Source organism: Carcharhinus amblyrhynchos, chromosome 4, assembly GCF_965287045.1.
Source record: "Carcharhinus amblyrhynchos chromosome 4, sCarAmb.v2.hapA, whole genome shotgun sequence".
Classification (NCBI taxonomy): Eukaryota; Metazoa; Chordata; class Chondrichthyes; order Carcharhiniformes; family Carcharhinidae; genus Carcharhinus; species Carcharhinus amblyrhynchos.
In genome coordinates, this window is record NC_137327.1 from 24,820,668 (window position 1) to 24,839,567 (window position 18,900).

The 18,900-nt window shown below is 40.6% G+C and overlaps 1 protein-coding gene across 1 annotated transcript in view; it reads left to right on the plus strand.

Annotated features, from left to right (window-relative positions):
* Positions 1–14,502: 14,502 nt before the first annotated feature.
* Positions 14,503–18,900, plus strand: part of spg7 (SPG7 matrix AAA peptidase subunit, paraplegin) — a 53,130-nt gene continuing 48,732 nt past the window's right edge. The window contains exon 1 of the mRNA XM_080186861.1: positions 14,503–14,779. Within this exon, the coding sequence (XP_080042987.1) occupies positions 14,531–14,779 (249 nt within the window). The 5' untranslated portion in view covers positions 14,503–14,530. The remainder of the gene's footprint in view (positions 14,780–18,900) is intronic.

Below are 18,900 nucleotides of genomic sequence, written 5' to 3' on the forward strand. Positions count from 1 at the left end.
TAAACACAGTGGCACAAAAAGAAAAGTAATTCATCCTGAAGACAACCCCCCCTTGTTTTTTTAATTAAATAAAAATATAGCTTGTATTTGGTAGCTGCATTTCACCTTGCTCCCACAGAACTGTAATATCCAGAATGTTCTGTCACATCTCATGGCACATGATAACCATCAAAAATAGTTAAATAATTGAGAGCCCAGCAATGGAAAAAAACTTAAAAATCAAGATGCTTCAATTCTTCCAGCAGAATATTTGCTGAGCAACATTCAATTCTATATTTAAAACAATATTAGAAATTCCAATCCAGGCATCCAGTTTACATAAACAGAAGAAATGAGCTATTGTGCTGCAAGAATAGCTAAATAGAGTCATTATGACACAGAGGCAACAGAAAAACAAGATCTTTGGATTTATAATATCTAACCAAGATTTCCTCATAATCACATGCATCTGGGCAGGAATCATCTGACAAAATGTTGATTGAACAGCAGATTAGCATTGAGCCACAGCGTAAGGGAATTCAGTGTGTGAGGATTGATACACTGTTTGCAGATAAAATATACAGAAATGACTCATGATCTGCCATAAAATTTTTATTTGACATTCAATTGACCTACGACGAGTACTTCACAGGAGAACCTGCTGACAATCTTGCTCTAGCTGTGGAACAGAACTTAAATTTATTCAGTATACCTTCCTAACTAACAGGGCAAAGTATTATTAGAGTGCCTGGAGTCATTTTTTTAATAGCATAGCAATTCAGTAGTAATTTATTTTATGCTGTGGAAATAAGAGTTGTCTCAACAAATTATAAATTTTGTTTAAAAAAAAAGTTTTATTATATTTTCTACTCATTCACAAGATCTGAGTGTTACTGACAAGGCCAGCAATTATTTATTTTTAAAAATGTATTCATGGGACATGGGCATCACTGGCTGCCCATCCTTAGTTGCCATCCATAGTTGGAGGGCAGTTGAGAATCAACCACATTGCTATGGCTCTGGAGTCACATGTAGGCCAGACCAGGTAAGGACAACAGATTTCCTTTCCTAAAGGACATTAGTGAACTAGATGGGTTTTTCTAACAATTGTTTCATAGTCACCAGTAGGTTATTAATTCCAGATTTTTTTTATTGAATTCAAATTCCGTCACCTGCCATGGCAGGATTCGAACCCTTGTCCCCAGAATATTAGCCGAGTTTCTGGATTAATAGTCTAATGATATTATCACTAGGCCATCACGCCTCCATAACTATTGCTTATTCCCAACTGCCCTTGAGGTTGTGGTGAGTTGTTTTCATGAATACAACTGAATTGGCTATTTAAGAGTGTAGTGAGGAATCAATGTTGCTGGAGTTATATATTGGTTAAACCAAGTATAAACAGCAGATTTTTCTTACCCAAAGGATATTAATGAACTATGTAGGTTTTTGCAATCATTTAGTAATTACATTATTGAAATTAACTTTTAATTACAGATTTATATCATGAGCTGAATTTAAATTTACCAGCCACTATGGTAGGATTTGAGTTTATTCTTGGATTAGTGGTACAATAAAACAGAAAATAATAGTGAAGACAAATGTAGGCCCCTGACAATCCAAAATAGGAGAAATTATAATAGAGAACAAGAAAATGGCAGAGCAATTAAACAACCATTTTAGTTCGATCTTCATGGAGGAAAACACAAATAACTTCCCAGAAATGCTAAGGAATCAAAGGTCCAATAAGAAGGAGGAATTGAGAGAAATCAGTATTACTAGAAAAACAGTGTTGGAGAAATTAATGGGACTGAAAGCTGATGAATCCCCAGGGCCTGATAGTCTACATCAATACTGAAGGGCCTGGATAGAGTGGATGTAGAGAAGATGTTTCCACCAGTAGGAGAGACTAGGGTCCAAGGGCACAGCCTGAAAATAAAGAGACAACCCTTTAGAACCGGGGTGAGGAGGAATTTCTTCAGCCAGAAGGTGGTGAATCTCTAGAATTAATTGCAGCAGAAGGCTCTGGAGGCCGGGTAATTGAGTGTATTTAAGGCAGAGATAGATAGATAGATTCTTGATTGATAAGGACATTAAAAGTTAGGGTAAAAGGGCAGGAGAATAGGGTTGGGAAACTCATCAGCCATGGTTGACTGGCAGACCAGACTCAATGGGCCAAATGAACTAATTCTGCTCCTATATATTATGGTCATCCCAGGGTACTAAAGGAGGCCATGGAAATAGTGGATGTGTTGGTTATTGTCTTCCAAAATTCATTGGATGCTGGAACAGTCCTGGATTGGAGGGTGGCAAATGTAACCCCTCTATTTCAAAAAAAAGGAGAAAATAAGTGAGCCTAACACCAATAGTAAGGAAAAGTTAGAGTCTAATACAAAGAATGCCATAATAGTGGTTCTATAGCTCTGGGATTTGAGTACTGGTTTTGTAAACCAGTGATTGTGAGTTCAAATTTCACTGGGGCCTGCTCTGGATTTATGGTGTCAGGTGACTTGTTGTATACCCTCTTAAATTTGTACTCTAACTCTTTTAAACTCTCTAAAAATGTTTTCTGATCTTTCTCTACAACCTAGTTGTGACTGTAACACTATATTCTGCCCCCTATTCTTTCCTTCTCCCCTATGTACTCTATGAACAGTATGCTTTGTCTATATAGTGTGCAAGAAATAATTCTTTCCACTGTATACCAATACATGTAACAATAAATCAAATCAAAGAGGATACTTAGAATGTATCAAAATGATTAGTCAAAATCAACATAGATTTATGAAAGAGAATCCCTGTTTGACAAACCTGGAGTTTTTTGATGATGTAACAAGTAAAATACATAAGGATGAACCAGTGGATGTGATGTATTTGGATTTTCAGAAAGCTTTTGATAAATTCCCACAGAAGAGGTCAGTGTGTAAAATTAAAGTATATGGGATTGAGGGTAACATATTAGTATAGAATGAGAATTGTTTAGCTGACAGGAATGAGAATAGGAATAAATGGGTCTTTCTCGAAGTGGCAGTGCTTAAGCCCCAAATGTTCACAACATACATCAATGATTTAGTGGGAAGATACGTGGTGAGAAGGATGTTAAGAGGCTTCGGTATGACTTAGGCAAGTTGAATGACTGGGCAAGTACATGGATAAATGTGAAGTCGTCCACTTCGGATGGAGAAACTGAATGACAGAGTATTATTTAAATGATGATAGATTTGGAAATGATAATGTACAAAGGAGCTTGGGTATCCTAGTAGACCAGTCACTGAAAACAAGCATGCAGGTAGATCAAGCAGTTAGAAAGGCAAATTGTATTTTGGCCTTCATTGCAAGAGGACTTGAGTACAAGAGCAAAGTTAAAAGTTTGAAGTTCATCAGTTGCAAGTAGGCTTACATTCACATTATAATGAAGTTACTGTGAAAATGCTCTAGTAACCACTCCAGCACCCATTCGGGTACACTGAGGGAGAACTTAACATGGCCAATGCACCTAACTAGCACATCTTTGCACTGTGGGAGAAAAATGGAGCACCTGGAGGAAACTCACGCAGACACAGGAAAAACATGCAAACTCCACACAGACAGTGACCCAAGCCGGGAATCAAACCCAGGTCCCTGGCACTGTGAGGTAGCACTGCTAACCACAGTGCCACCATGCTACTCAAGGATGTCTTACTGCTGCTCTACAGGGCCTTGATGAGACCACACCTAGAATTTTGTGTGCAGTTTTGGTTGCCTTATCTAAGAAAGGTAGCCATGATGTGGAGATGTCGGCATTGGACTGGGATGGGCACATAAGAAGTCTCACAACACCAGGTTAAAGCCCAACAGGTTTATTTGGAATCTCGAGCTTTCGGGGTGCTGATCGTTCCTCAGGGTCCAGAGGAGGTTCACAAGAACGATCCCTGGGATGAAGAGCTTTTCATACGAAGAACGATTGAAGTCTCTAAGTCTGTACTTGTTGGAGTTCAGAAGGATGAGGGGGGGATCTTATTGAAACTTATAGGATATTGTGAGGCCTGGATAGAGTGGACTTGGAGAGGATGTTTCCAATAGTAGGAAAAGCTAGAATCAGAGGGCACAACCTCAGGCTAAAGGGATGGTCCTTTAAAACAAAGATAAAGAATTTCTTCAGCCAGAGAGTGGTGGATCTATGGAATTCTTCGATGCAGAAGGCTGTGGAGGCCAGTATCTTTAAGACAGAAATAGATAGGTTCCTGATTGATAAGGGAATCATAGGTTATGGGGAGAAGGCAGGAGAATGGGGATGAGAAAATTATCAGCCATGATTTAATAGTTGAGCAGACTCGATGGGCCGATCGGCCTAATTCTGCTCCTATGTCTTTTGGTCTTATGATGTTATGGACTGCTATATGTACATTATCATGTCAAAATGGATGGTGGTTATTTAACAGACAGATATGTCAGAATTTAGTAGAACGATACCGATCTTAAAATTAGTTTTACATTGTGTGCATTTGTTTGTGCTGAACTGCTTTTGCAACAATGTAGGACTTGTAAAGAATCTGTGTCAAAGGGTTAAAATGTCAACACTGTCCAGAAACTGCTGATGCCAATGAAAGTGATTTCTACATTCTTTCTATGTTACTGCTACTTCATAAAGGAGTAGCGGTGTTTCAGTAAGCATTGTCCAAAGTCATTTCTCTAGGGACTGTTGATTTACTCTGGAGGATGTTTCTCTATATCAGCTACTAAGCATCTTATAGTGAACAAAAGTACCATTCTTTGCAATTGCTAACCTCTCTATGTCTTGAGTTCCATCGTTGTATTCACATCCATGCACCTGATAGGAATATGTAAGTTTACATACACAGAAAAGACTTGTATTCTATGAATGTGCAATGGTATATAATGCCAACAGCATAATTCCGGAGTTGTGTGCCAACTAATCCTGGCAGCACCCACAATTTGCTAATCCTTGTTAATTTGCAACCAGGCAGGAAGTTTCTGCAAGAGCAACTGATGAGTGAATGGTTATTAAACTCGGAATGTTCAGTATCAGTACACTCTGTGTTATTTTTATGTATTGATGTTCTTTTTTTGGATAGGTCTTTAGGCTTTATGCCATCTCAAAGATAGTCAATGGGCTTAGAAATCTATTAAATTAACTCTTACTGTGTATTGTAGTATTTACTATTGTTAGTTTAGATGTTAAACTTGCCTGAAAGCATTTAAGTTCTGTTTTATTTAAATCAGATGAATTCTGATCCCATAGCATATCCATTAGACTGTCAACTTCACCTGCATCCACCTCTGTCTCAGTCACTTGTTATTGAAACCTCTGTCTATGTTCACCTGGCCAGTCTCCCAGGCAGTACTCTCATAAATTTGACCTTATCCAAAACTCTGCTGCCTGTGCCCTATCTCATGCCATCCTGTTCAAGCGGCAGCCTATTTCTTGTTTCCTTGTTCCTCCATGGTTTTGCTCCCTGGCAATAACCACCTGTAGCCCTACAAAATCTCTGTGCTGCACCAATTCTGGAACCTGGTATATAACTGATTTTCTTCACTCCATCATTACCAGTAGTTCCTTCAGCTTTCTAGGCCATAAACTCTGAAATTTTCCCTATAAATCATTCTACCGTTCTGTCCTCCCAAAGGACCCCCTTAAAGTCCACTGGACAAGAATTAGTACACCTACCCTCTTTGACCAAGCTTTGGTCACCTGTCGTAATACCTCTTTCCATGGTTCAGTTTCAAATTTTGTTTGAAATGCTCCTGTGAAGCATTTTTGGACATTTTACTATGATAAGAATGCTATGTAAATACAAGTTGCTGTAAAACATTCAATTTCTGAAGACTTAATTCAAGAGCGCTTTGAAGTTCATTTGAAAAACTTCTGATTAAAGCTGGCAAAGAATAACCTAATATAACTTTAAATATCCCAGAACTCACTTATCATCATTGGCCAATCAACAAGAATTCTTTTTGAAAATATTAATCTAAATAAATATGTGACAGAAGCTATTGTTCAAGTTAGGCTGGCAGAAAACTGACCCTTCATTTGATGCTTCACTCCTTTCAGTTTTGGTGCTGCCAAAACTGTGATAAGGGAATTCTGATATCAATTGTGTTTCTAGTTTAGTTCTAGGTTGGTGACCATAATGCATTAATCAACATTATTGATCTGCATTCTTGGGATGGCTACTCCAAACTGGCTCATGTTTGAATTGGAAACCTCCTAATATTCCAATGGAGTTCATGTGCATCACAAAGAAGGGCAGCATAGTGGTTAGCATTGCTGCCTCACAGTGCCAGGGACCAGGTTTGGGTCATTGTCTGTGCGGAGTCTGCACATTCTCCCTGTAGCTGTGTGAGTTCCTCTGGGTGCTCTGGCTTCCTCTCACAGTCTGAAAGATGTGCTGGTTAGGTGCATTGGCCATACTAAATTCTCCCTCCATGTGCCCGAACAGGTGCCGGAGTGTGGCAACTCGGGGATTTTCACAGTAAGTTCATTTCATTGTTAATGTAAGCCTACTTGTGACACTAATAAATAAACTTTAAGATGTCTCGACATGCATGAATTAATCTCTGTAACTTGCACAAAGTAATTTGGTATTTCTGTGTTAGCGTGTAAAATTCCTTTAGCTCGGAACAGAAGAATGTTTTTTGAGGCCATGTTATAAAGCAGTGCATTTTTTTATTTCTGAGAGCAGTGTCATTGGATTGTCTTAAGTAGCCTTTGAAGTTATTTAGCGCAGCAGTTCAAGAAGAAGACCCATCAACACCTTGAGCAACTAGGGCTGGGCAATAAATGCCAGCCTCGTCCATGATGCCCCCATCTCGAGACCTTTTTCTTTACACATTGTAATGGCAACTGACCTTTTGCCTTTTACCTTGCAGGGACATTTAGTGCCACTTGGGTGGAAAGGCAAAGAGGAAGGGTTGCATATTTGTTACAGAACTTATCTGATATTCCTTCCTTTAATTCAAACAAACAGCAAATCTGGCACATTTTGTAACCTGAATATCGCCTCCTATTTTGTCTCTCCACCCAAGCCAAACTAATTTTCAAGAACTTTCTTTAACTTTTAAAATAATCACATGTCCCTCCTTTTTTCTATTTTTTTGAGTTGATTTAAGTGGATTTCTGAATCTTTTCTTGTAGCTTTTTAATTAGTTCTTTCGTAAGTTCTCTTCTTCATAAGCTTTCCAAATTTTGTGTTTTCTTGATTTAGGGAACATTTAAATGACTAGTCATTTCACAGCTGAAACATATATAAACCATTTAGGAAGTATATGATATTAGGAGGTTAACGTTATTTAAAAAATCTTAGACACAACCTTTGTCAAACAAAATGTCATCCAGACTTGAAATATTAGCTTTGTTCTCTCCCCACAGATGCCATCAGACCTGCTGAGATTCTCCAGCATTTTCTGTTTGTTTCAGATTTCGGCGTCCACAGTAATTTGCTTTTATCTTTGTGGGATACAAGTTGTCTCAATACAATGCTTCATAAAGTGTCTGAAAATAACATAGGGGGAGTGACTTTTTAAGGATTTATTCATACATCAACAATCTCAATGGGGTGAAGAGACTCAGAAAAATCCAGTTATCCCTGGTGAGTCTAGTCAATTAAGTTTACAAAAAAAAATTGTCTGCTTTGAAATTGCTAATAATATGAAGCTCTCATGTCAGAATTGATAGAAAACAAAAGTAATATTAATTTCAGCCTGTATGACAATCTAATATTTAATGAAGCTGTAAAGAACATGACCAAAGTGTTAGTTAATGTTCAACCCCCACCTGAAGAGGCTGTGTGAAAATGTTATTTCTTTAAAAACATCATTGACCTCCTCTGTGCTCAAAAGGTGTGTCATAACTAAATAAATTGCTGTTAGAAAACCTAGTTTTGACTTTAACTAATCCTTTGCAATTTGCACAGACACAGAATCAAGTCATTCTCTGTCAAAAACATAAAATATCATATAATAGAAAAAAATGTGGCAATTGTTGGTAGCTGACTCCTTGAAGCATCAGGGTGACCTGTCAACTCTCATTCATAGCTTATTAGTTACACCTGATCCTTGATTAAATTATTTTAATTGTGTTTTTCTTTCCAAATGACTGCCTAATTTTTATTCCACCGACTTTTTTCCATATTATTACTACTTCGTTTGCTCACAGGCATTTTACTTCCCACCTCAATGTTGTTTGTACCCATGACACTTTGTCTGCCCTAATCTCTCTGTGTGCCATTCTCAAACCTATTACTGTGCTACACTGAGCAAGGTCTGGGACCCCTCTGGTTCTTGGCCATGATGTGGTATCAAGAGCATCTTGGGATTGAAGTGGTCTTCATCTCAGGGTTTTCTGGCTCACAGCAAGTTTCTTCAGTTTACATTGCCATGCCAGACCCAAGGGCAGCATGTTCTGTATCCTAACATCTACATGCATAAGTTCAGAGGACACTAGCTCAGAGTTTACATGGGTAACTTCCCTTGGCTGCCATGGTGTAATTATTAAATGTCCCTAGCTGAATATTTTGCAGTGGGGTGGCCTTAATTCCTGCCAATGTGAACCCACTATTGTTTCCTTCTAAAAACTATGATTACCTATATTGGATGGATTGGAGGTCAAAAATGTCCCTCTTCATTAAGATATTGACACTGGAAGGCAGATAAATACAGTTCAAATGCAGCATTTCAGAAGCTGCAGCCAACTAAAGAGAAATATCTCTTCACAGCAAGACTGCAGAAGGAATCACAGCTTTTGAGGTATCAGCAGCTAGAAGGTGTCATGGTAACTCACTTCTGCTAAGGCTAGCCACTGAAATGTCTTTATTCAAAGAACCTTTTCAATTCACTTTGCCTGATACAAGAGTTTCTGCTGGTCTTCAAGGACACTTATTTTAAAGGGACAATTCATCTTCATCATTGTGGAATGCATGACATCATATCAAACAAAATCTCCATGACATTTATACCAATGAAATAGCCTCTCTCCTTCGAGTGAGATAAAGGGCCCGCAACCATTGTCACAGAATTACAATAGGAGAAAGAGCATAATTAACATGGCAGAATCCCAGAAAGAGAAAGATCGAGGCCAGAGGCAGTATTGAAAATTATGCAGATGGCACACCAACTCATCATTATATTTAGCATACTAACTTCTCAAACTTGAATACAATAAAAATCTTGGAATTAAATTGGATAGCCTGAAAAAATGAGCGCAGCGTTGTGATGCATGATTGACCTATTGATTGAAATGCAGGCATTCTGACAACGTCATATTCCACAGAGGGGCAGGAGACACTCCAAGTAGATTGGCAATGGGACTCTAACAGCCATGGAGGCCAATGTCAGGAGTTTAGCTTTGAGGATCTAATGCAGTGCCATAGCAAGTAGTACCTCACATGAGTCGTCAAGATCAGTGTATGCATTTTCACATGTCACATTCTACCAGCTTCATCACTGACATCTAACATTCCTCAGTTCAACTCAGCCCCATCACTCATCTACCAACAGTCTATTTTAGTCAGCCGTGTTGTCTAACATTCATTTTTACCCCATATATTTAGCATTGCTGCAAGCTCCCACTCAATTTTCACAGCTTACACACATTGCCAGTGGTTCAACTATGAACCATCAAGGCCCGGATATGGTACTCTGTCATGGTGGCATAGCGGTTAACACTTCTGCCTCACAGCGCCAGGGACACCTGGGTTCAACACTGGCTTTGGGTGATTATATGTTTGGAGTATGCACATTCTCCCCATGCCTGCATGGGTTTCCTCCCACACTCCAAAGATGTGCAGGTTAGGTGGATTGGCCATGCTAAATTGCCCCTTAGTGTCCCAAGACGTGTAGGTTAGATAGGTTAGCCATGGTAAATGTGTGGAGCTGCGGGGATTGTGTGGGGGAAGGGGCCCAGATATGGTACTCTGTCAGCAGAGTTGGTGCAGATGCGATGGGCTGAATGGCCTCCTTCTGCATAGAAGGGATTCTATTTTTGAACTTGAGGGCAAGAAATGTGAAGTGATACATTTTTGTTGGAAAAACAAGGTGATGCAATACAAGGTAAAGGGTACAATTTTAAAGGAGGTATAGGAATAGAGGGACCTTATATATATATGTTTATAGACAATGTCTCAGACACCATTATCACCATCCTTGGGTATGTCCTGTCCCATCTAGAGGACGGATCCACCAGAAATGGCAGTGGCACAATGATAAACAGTCAGGAGAGGTTTGCCCTGGGATCCTTAATGTCGACCCATCACCCCATGAAGTCTCATGGTATCAAGTTAAACATGGCCAAGGAAACTTCCTGTTGATTACCACTTACCTTTCCCTTGTAATTGATGAATTAGTACGCCACCATGTTGAATATCTGTGGAAGAAGCACTGAGGATGGCAAAGACATAGAATATATTATGAGTGGGGAACTTCAATGTCCATCACCACGAGTCTTTCGGTAGCACCACCACTCACTGAGCTGACCAAGTCTGACAGGATGTCGCTGCTAGACTGGGTCTGTGTCAGTTGGTAAAGGAAAAAAAATCAACTTTAACTTATCCTCACCAATCCACCAGTCACAGACGCATCTGTCCATGACAATATTGGTAGGAGTGACCACCACACATTCCTTGTGGAGATGAAGTCCTATCTAGTAACTCAAGACTGGGCATCCATCAGGTGCTGTGGGCCATTAGCAGCAGCAGAACTGCATATAACTACAATCTGTAACTTCATGGCCTGGCATATCCCCCAGTCTACCATTTCTATGAAGCCAGGGGATGACCCTGGTTCAATGAATAGTCTAGGAGGATCTGCCTGAATCTGCATCAGGCATGCCTAAAAATGAGATATCAACCTGGTGAACACTACCTGCATGCCAAACAGCAGAAGGATTAAGTAATAGCCAGAACTAAGTGATCCCACAAGCAAATTGGACTTGCATCCAATCATGAATGGTGGTGGATAATTAAACAAATAAGGAGGAGAAGGTGCCATAAATATCCCCATTCTCAATGATGGAGGAGCCCAACTTATCACTGCATAGGACATGGCAGAAACATTTACAATCATCTTCAGCCAGAAGTACCAAGTGAATGATTCATCTCATCCTGCTCCAAGGTCCACAGCATTATAGATGCCAGTGATATCAAGAAATGGCCAAAGGCACTGGATACTGCAAAAGCTATGGGCCCTCACAACATTCTGGCAATAGTGCTTAAGGCTTGTACTCCAGAATTTGCCAGCTCCCTAGCCAAGATGTTCCACAGTTACAAGACTAGCATCTACCCATCAATGTGGAAAATTGCCCTGGTATGTCCTGTATACAAAAATTAGGACAAATCTAACCTGGATGAACGTAGCTCCAACAACACTCAGGAAGCTTTGATACCATCCAGGACAAAACAGTCTGCTTGATTGGCACCCAATCTACCATCTTAAACATTCACTCCACCCACCACCAATGCACAACTGCAGCAGTGCATACTATCTAGATGCCCTGTAGCAATTCACCAAGGCCCCTTCAACGGCAACTTCAAAAGTAGTCACCTCTACTATCTAGAAGGACTAGGCAGTAAATCCAAGGGAACATCTCACCTGGTAGTTCCCTCCATGTTACATACCATCCTGACAATATTGCTGTTCCTTCACTGTAGGTTGACCAAAATCCTAGAACTTGCTTCCTAACATCATTGTGGGTGTTCCTACAACACATGGACTGCAGTGGTTCAAGAAGGCGGTTCACCAACACCTTCTGAAAGACAATTAGGGATGGACAATAAATGCTGGCCTAGCCAGCTACACCCATACCCCACGAATGAACAAAAACATACAAATGCACAAACCATAGAAGGTGGGAAGGAAGATTGAGAAAGTAGTTAGTAAGACATAGAGGATGTCAGGATCCTGGACTTTATATATAGAGGCAAAGAATACAAAAGCAATTAATTTACAGTGACCCTTTGTAAAACTAGTTTAGCCTTAAACACAGTATTATGTCAAATTCTGAGCACCACACTTTAAGAAGGGTGGAAGACTTTGCCGAAAGTGCATAAATATTTATAAGCATGATTCAGGAATATGGAAAGATTGGTGAATTTTCCATGAAGTGAGCCTTGCAAATTCTTTCTCTCCAGGTAAATATCCAATACTTTTACCTTTAATCTGCTTCCACCACATTCGCTGGCTGAGTCTAAAAGACATGCTGGTTAGGTGCATTGACCATAGTAAATTCAGTGTACCCAAACAGGTGCCAGAGTGTGGTGTCTAGGGTATTTTCACAGTAACTTCATTGTAGTGTTAACGTAAGCTTACTTGTAACACTAATATATAAATGTTCTCCTTAGAGAAGAGAAGGTTGAGAGGAGATCAGATCATGATTTTCAAAAGCGTGAGAGATCTACCACTCTAAAAACAGTGGTAGGTTTGAGAACCAGAGGCCACTGATTAATAATTATTTGCAAACAATAATAATGACTCAAAATGTTGGCTCTATTCTCTCTCCAAGATGCTGCCAGACCTGTTGAGACTTTCCAATATTTTTTGTTTTTGTTCCAGATTAAAATAGAAAGAGTGCAGATAAGGTTCATTAGGATACGACTGGGACTTGATGGTTTGAGTTATTAGGAGAGGCCAGATAGATTGGGACTTTTTTTCCTGGAGCATAGGAGGCTTAGGGTGATTTTAGAGGTAGTAGCAGAGGTGGCTACAAATTTGTCTTTTAAAAAGCATTTAGACAGTTAGATGGGTAAGATTGGTATAGAGGGATATGGACCAAATGAGAGCAATTGGGACTAGCTTAATGGTAAAAACTGGGTGGCCATAGGGCTGGAAACATACATTGCTGGTGGTTAGGATGTGAAATATTCAAGTTTTATGTTTATTTATTAGTGTCACAAGCAGGCTTACATTAACACTGTAATGAAGTTACTGTGAAAATCCTCTAGTCGCCACACTCTGGCACCTGTTTTGGTACACTGAGAGAGAATTTACAATGGTCAATGCATCTAACCAGCACATGTTTCAGACTCAGCCAGTGAATGTGGTGGAAGAGATTAAAGAAAAAGATATTGGATAATTACCCAGAGAGAAAGAATCTACAAGGCTCACTTCATGGAAATTTCAATGAGGAAAGGCAGGCAAGTGGAACTAGTTGAGTTTCTCTTGCAGGGAGCTGGCATGTATATGATAGGGTGGCATGGTGGCACAGGGTTAGCACTGCTGCCTCACTGCTCCAGGATCCTGGGTTCAATTCCCAGCTTGGGTCGTTGTCTGTGTGGAGTTTATACATTCTTCCCAGGTCTGCGTGTGTTTCCTCTGGGTGCTCTGGTTTCCACCCACAGTCCAAAGATGTGCCACATTAAATTGTCCCTTGGAGCCTGGGATGTGTGGGGTTTCGGGGATAGTAACTGTTGTTGGTGCAGGTTCAATAAGACTAATGACCTCCTTCTGCATGTAGGGTTTCTATGATGATTGGCCAAATGGCTGTTTTCTGTGCTGTAATCATTCTTTGATTCTGAAATCTGCATTGCTTTTTGAACTATTTTAATACAGCACAAGTAATCGTGATTGAATATTTATTTATTATGTGTCAGAAGTAGGCTTACATTAACACTGCAATGAAGTCATAATGAAAATCCATTTGCCTGAATTAAGATTGCATGTAAATAGAATAGAATCCTACAGTACAGAAGGAGGCTATTCGGCCCATCGAGGCTACACCGACCACAATCCCACCCAGGTCTTATCCCCATAATCCCATGCATTTTCCCTTGCTAGTTTCCCTGACACGGAGAGGCAATTTGCATTACCAATCAACCTAACCCGTTCATCTTTGGACTGTGGAAAGGAACCAGAGCACCCAGAGGAAACCCAAGCAGAACGTGCAAACTCCACACAGACAGTGACCCAAGTTGGGAATTGAACCTGGGTCCCTGGCGCTGTGAGGCAGCAGTGCTAACCACTGTGCCACCATTGCCACCCATGGCATATTCATTTATGAAACTGCAAAATATTCCTCTATTTCAAATCACCCAATAAAGGCATTTGTTGATCTTTTGGTATTGATCATATCAGGTAGGGGGAAAGGTAGTAAAGGCTTTGGTAAAGGCGGAGCCAAGTGGCACCGCAAAGTGCTCCGTGACAATATTCAAGGCATTACCAAGCCTGCTATCAGGCATCTGGCTCGCTGCGAAGGTGTCAAGCGTATCTCTGGCTTGATCTACAAGGAGGTCCATGGGGTATTGAAGGTGTTTTTGGAGAATGGAACTCGGTGACCTATACTGAGCACGCGAAGCTCAAAACGGTGACCGCCATGGATGTGGTGTATGTGCTAAAGCGCCAAGGGTGGACTCTTGTATAGGTCTGGTGGTTGAGGACAGTGTAAAAGGGAACAGGGAAGTGTTTTTTTTTGCAGAGGGGATTGCTGTGCTGCCCAGCAGAGATATTCTGTCAACCAGGCCAACAAATGGAAATGATTCAACAGTTGCCTGCGCTGGGCAGCAGTGCGCCTGCGCGGAGGTGTTTCTGACGGGGCGGGCTGGTTGTCAGGAGAAGCTGCTGCAAGATGGCCGCCTGGCTGGTCTGGAAGCTGCAGCAGCAACAGCAGCAGCACAGGAGCTGGGCGAGAAATCTGCCATCGGTATTGTCCGCTTGCAGCAGAAAGCCTGTGCCGGTTCGGCCCTTCGGTTTGAACGCCGTTTTCCAGCAAGAGGCTCCGGGTCCAGCTTTTACCTGTCGAAGCTGTGACTTGAAAAGAATACGTTTGGGTTTCAGTCGATCTTGCTGTCAGCAAGACAGGGACCCTATATTAAATGTGAGTGAGTGTCGTTTCTATTATTGTTCAAGAGATTGGTACTCTTAAAAAAAACTTCGATTTTTTTGATGAAGATGTGAAATGAGTGCTCAAGTTCTGTACTTTCTACGTACTATTTTCAAAGTCAGTATTCATTGCAGGCCAATTATATAACATTACATAATGGGGTAAATCAGAATATTAGTGAAAATTAAGTTAGCTTATTGGACCAAAGAGACAAACTCCAGTTATTGAAAAGTAAATTCATAATAGAATCCTGCAACACAGAAAATAAAATTTGGTCCATCAGTCCAGGACGAAGATTAGTAGTGAAGTTCCTCAGGGATCAGTGTTAGGACTTGTGCTTTTCCTGATGTGTAGTAATGACCTATGTGGAATGCTGTGTGTTCCTTCAATCACTGGCATCAAGGACTTTAAATCTCTGACATCAAGTACTTCTCATAACGATGGTTTATTGCTAGGCTCAACAACTACAGCACTTGTGCTTTGCCTGAGATCCTGGGGATAACTCGTGTGCTTCAGCCACATGACCTCTTGTGTAGCTGCATTGTTGTATTTTCATGTGACCATGAGGTCTACACCTTCCATGTTTAGTTGGAACAACCAGTGGCATGGGAAATAATAGTGTACACCATAGGAAACTATGTACAGACCATTGTGTGACATTCAATGAAACAAACTGACAAAGCACAGAGGGAGAGAGACATGGATTAGGCTGTAGCAATTCTAGCATAGCACGTTGTATCTCCTCCAGCCTATTTTCTGTTGGAAAGAAAAAGCTACATGGTAATTAAGTCATGGAATCTTGTGTTTGGCCTGCCCAAGTGCCCTTAGTGCATGATTATACAAGTATGTGGTGTTGTGGTCTTTTTTAACCGATATCCTCACCTGGTAGCAATGTGGGTCGTTTCATCATTATGTTCCTCAAATGCAGATGTGGCTGCATCAGTCTCTTGAGGAAACTGCATTTTTGATGCAAGGGGTTGCTGTCATAGGTCTGATGAAGTGGTTTGTTATTTGATGGTGCTGGTTCTGCTACTTGCAGAAGGTGATGGCAAATGTGTATATAGTGGGCACCTTTGAGGCTGCCACTTGGCTGTTTGGTTGCAGGGCATTACTGTTTATTACCGTCAACCATTTGACCTGGTGTTAGAGGGTCGAGTCTATGGACATCTTGATCATAGTGTGTTTTGTTTTTCAGTCTGAACTGCAGAAAGGCCTCATTCATGTTTTCAAGTTTTGGCTACAGCAGAACCTAAACAGTGAAAAGCTTTCCCCCTCTCACCTTGAACCTGTGCCCCCTTATAATTGTCACTTCCACCCTGGGAAAAAAACCTCTGACTCTTAACCCTGTCTATGCCTCCTATCATCTTGTAAATCTCTATCAGGTCTGTCCTCAGCCTCTGTCTTTCCAGTGAAAACAATCCTAGTTTAGTCAGCCTCTTCCCATAGCTGATGCCCTTGAGACCAGGCAACATCCCAGTGAACCTTTTTTGCACTCTCTCCAAAGCTTCCACATCCTTCTGGTGGTGCGGCAACCAAAACTGCACACACTGCTCCAAATGCAACCTTACCACCTGAACATGGTTAGTTTCAAGGATTCCTCATCTAGCAGGATCTGTCATAACCTGCATTTTGCATTGAGGATGCTAAACTTCTTCACGTTTGGCATGTCTGCAATCACCTGTTCCATTATCTTTGTAGGTTAATGTGGTCTGAACAGCACTTTGTTTACATGCGCTAGGTCAATGCAAATCCTGACCATGCCATCTTTTGTTTTACTGCAGCTATCATTGTTGAAATCCATTTTGTGACCTCATCTGTAGGAGTTATGACACCTAGTGTTGACGTCTGATGGAGCTCATCAATGACTTTCTGCTTCATGGCTACTCAGAACTCAGGCCATTGATGGTCTCAAATCATTTGACAATCTACCAGTTGTATACCAAAGAGACCAATGATGTCACAGTTGAAGAGGTCTCTATCTACTGACGTCTCTGAGCTTGGAGTTGTAGATCATGCACTTTTGGACCAAGTTGAATGAGCCCCCACACAATGCTGTACCAAAGCCCTATGTTCTGGTCAACTATATGGAACTTGAAATTTCCCCTTGTGCAATAGATCTGCAGCATTTCATAAAGTGGGTCCATTTCCCTCAATCAGCTCACTTCTCAGCCTTTGCTTCTCCAAGGAAAACAGTCCTAACTTCACTCTATTTTAGTAATGACGATCCAAACACATAATCTGGTGTGGGATTCTGGTCACAGGATGTGATGCAAGAGCTGACAAAATGAAAGAATTTTGTCCTCTGTGATTCTGTATGTGTATGTTGCTCATCACGTGAGCAACCAAGTCTGATACCCTCCCTTGTTTGCAACTTGCTTCATTATGGACAGATATTAGGAAGAATTTCATGCAGTGTTAAATGTTGGAAACAATCCCAACAGTCCAGGTAGTTTACAGGGGAAAAAAAAGGAGTATTCAAATACAGTTAGACACAAAGCTCTGGAAGTTAGAACATTGGACTATAATCTTTCCTTGCAATGTTTTATCATATTATACTCATGAACTTACATGTAAATGCTCAAGAATTAAATAAAATCAAACGATTCTGATCCTCTACCTAATTTCCTCTGAAATATGTTACAGATAAGAGGTTAAATGAAGACTCCCATTTGCTTGTGGTTGTGTGGCATACCACACTCTGTTTCAAGGAACATAGGAGTTCTTGGGTGCTCAGGCAAATGTTTATCCCTTAATCACTATCACAAAACCATATTATCTCATCATTATCACATTATTTGTCAGACTTTGCTGTGTGCAATTGGCTATTGTGTTTCACACACTGGTGTAAAAAATTGGATGCTGAGCTGAAAGATTTGTTAGGAGGGATGAGAGGAAACTTGGTTTAAAAGATCAGTGGAAAGATAGCTGAAGGCTGTGTACTTATTCATTCAAGGGATGTGGACTTTGTTAGCCAGGCCAGCATTCATTGTCCTTGAGAAGTTGGTTTTGAATCACTATAGTTGTGGAGCTGAAGGTACTCCCACATTGCTGTTAGGCAGGGTTCCAGAATTTTGACATACTGACAGTGAAGGAACAGCGATATATTTCCAAGTAAGGATGGTGAGTGGCATGGAGGGAAACTTGCGGGTAGTGTTCCCAAATAGCTACTGCCCTCGTTCTTCCAGATGGTATTGTTTGTGAGTTTGGAAGGTGCTGTCTAAGGAGTCTTGGACTCTACTAATCATGAGGCAAAGGAATTGGAATGCACAAAAATACCCAACTTAAATTAATGGAGTGTTTCAGAAGGAATATAAAGTTGTAGGTGATTGCAAAGGTGTAAATGCTAAGGTGGAATTTAAAGGCAGATATTTTCAGTTGGGAAACTTGGTACCAATATATCAACAAGAACAGGGTAATGAGCAACTGTAATAGAACAGAAAATACCACAATTGGCGATTACAAACCATACCTATACTAATGTGGTGTGGTTGCTTGCCATATTGTGGCTGGTGTGTCAAAAAATTTAAGTTCATCTAGAGATCTACAGGTGAACTGAGGGCAACTAACTGCACCACATGTCTTACATAACTATAGAATAGCATCAGACATCGCACAGCTTGAACAAAACAAGTAGATGGCAGATGGAATTTAATCCGAACCAATGTGAGGTAATGCATTTTGGAAGGTCGAATACAGATAGCAAATATACAGTAAAAAGCAGAACCCTTCAGAGTATTGATAAGCAAAGGGATCTGGATGTACAGGTATATTGGTCACTGAAAGTGGCAATGCAGATGGAGAAGGTTAGTCAAAAAGGCGTATGGCATGCTTGCCTTCATCGGGGCATTGAGTTTAAAAATTGGCAAGCCATGTTGCAGCTTTATAGAAGCTTAGTTAGGCCACGCTTGAAATATAATGTTCAATTCTCATCGCCACACTGGAGGCTTTGGAGAAGGTGCAGAAAAGACTTACCAGGATGTTGCCTGGTATGGAGAGCATCAGCTATGAGGAGAGGTTGGAGAAACTTGGTTTGTTCTCACTGGAATGATAGAGGTTGAGGAGCGATCTGATAGAAGTCTACAAGATTATAAGAGGCATGAGCAGAGTGGATAGTC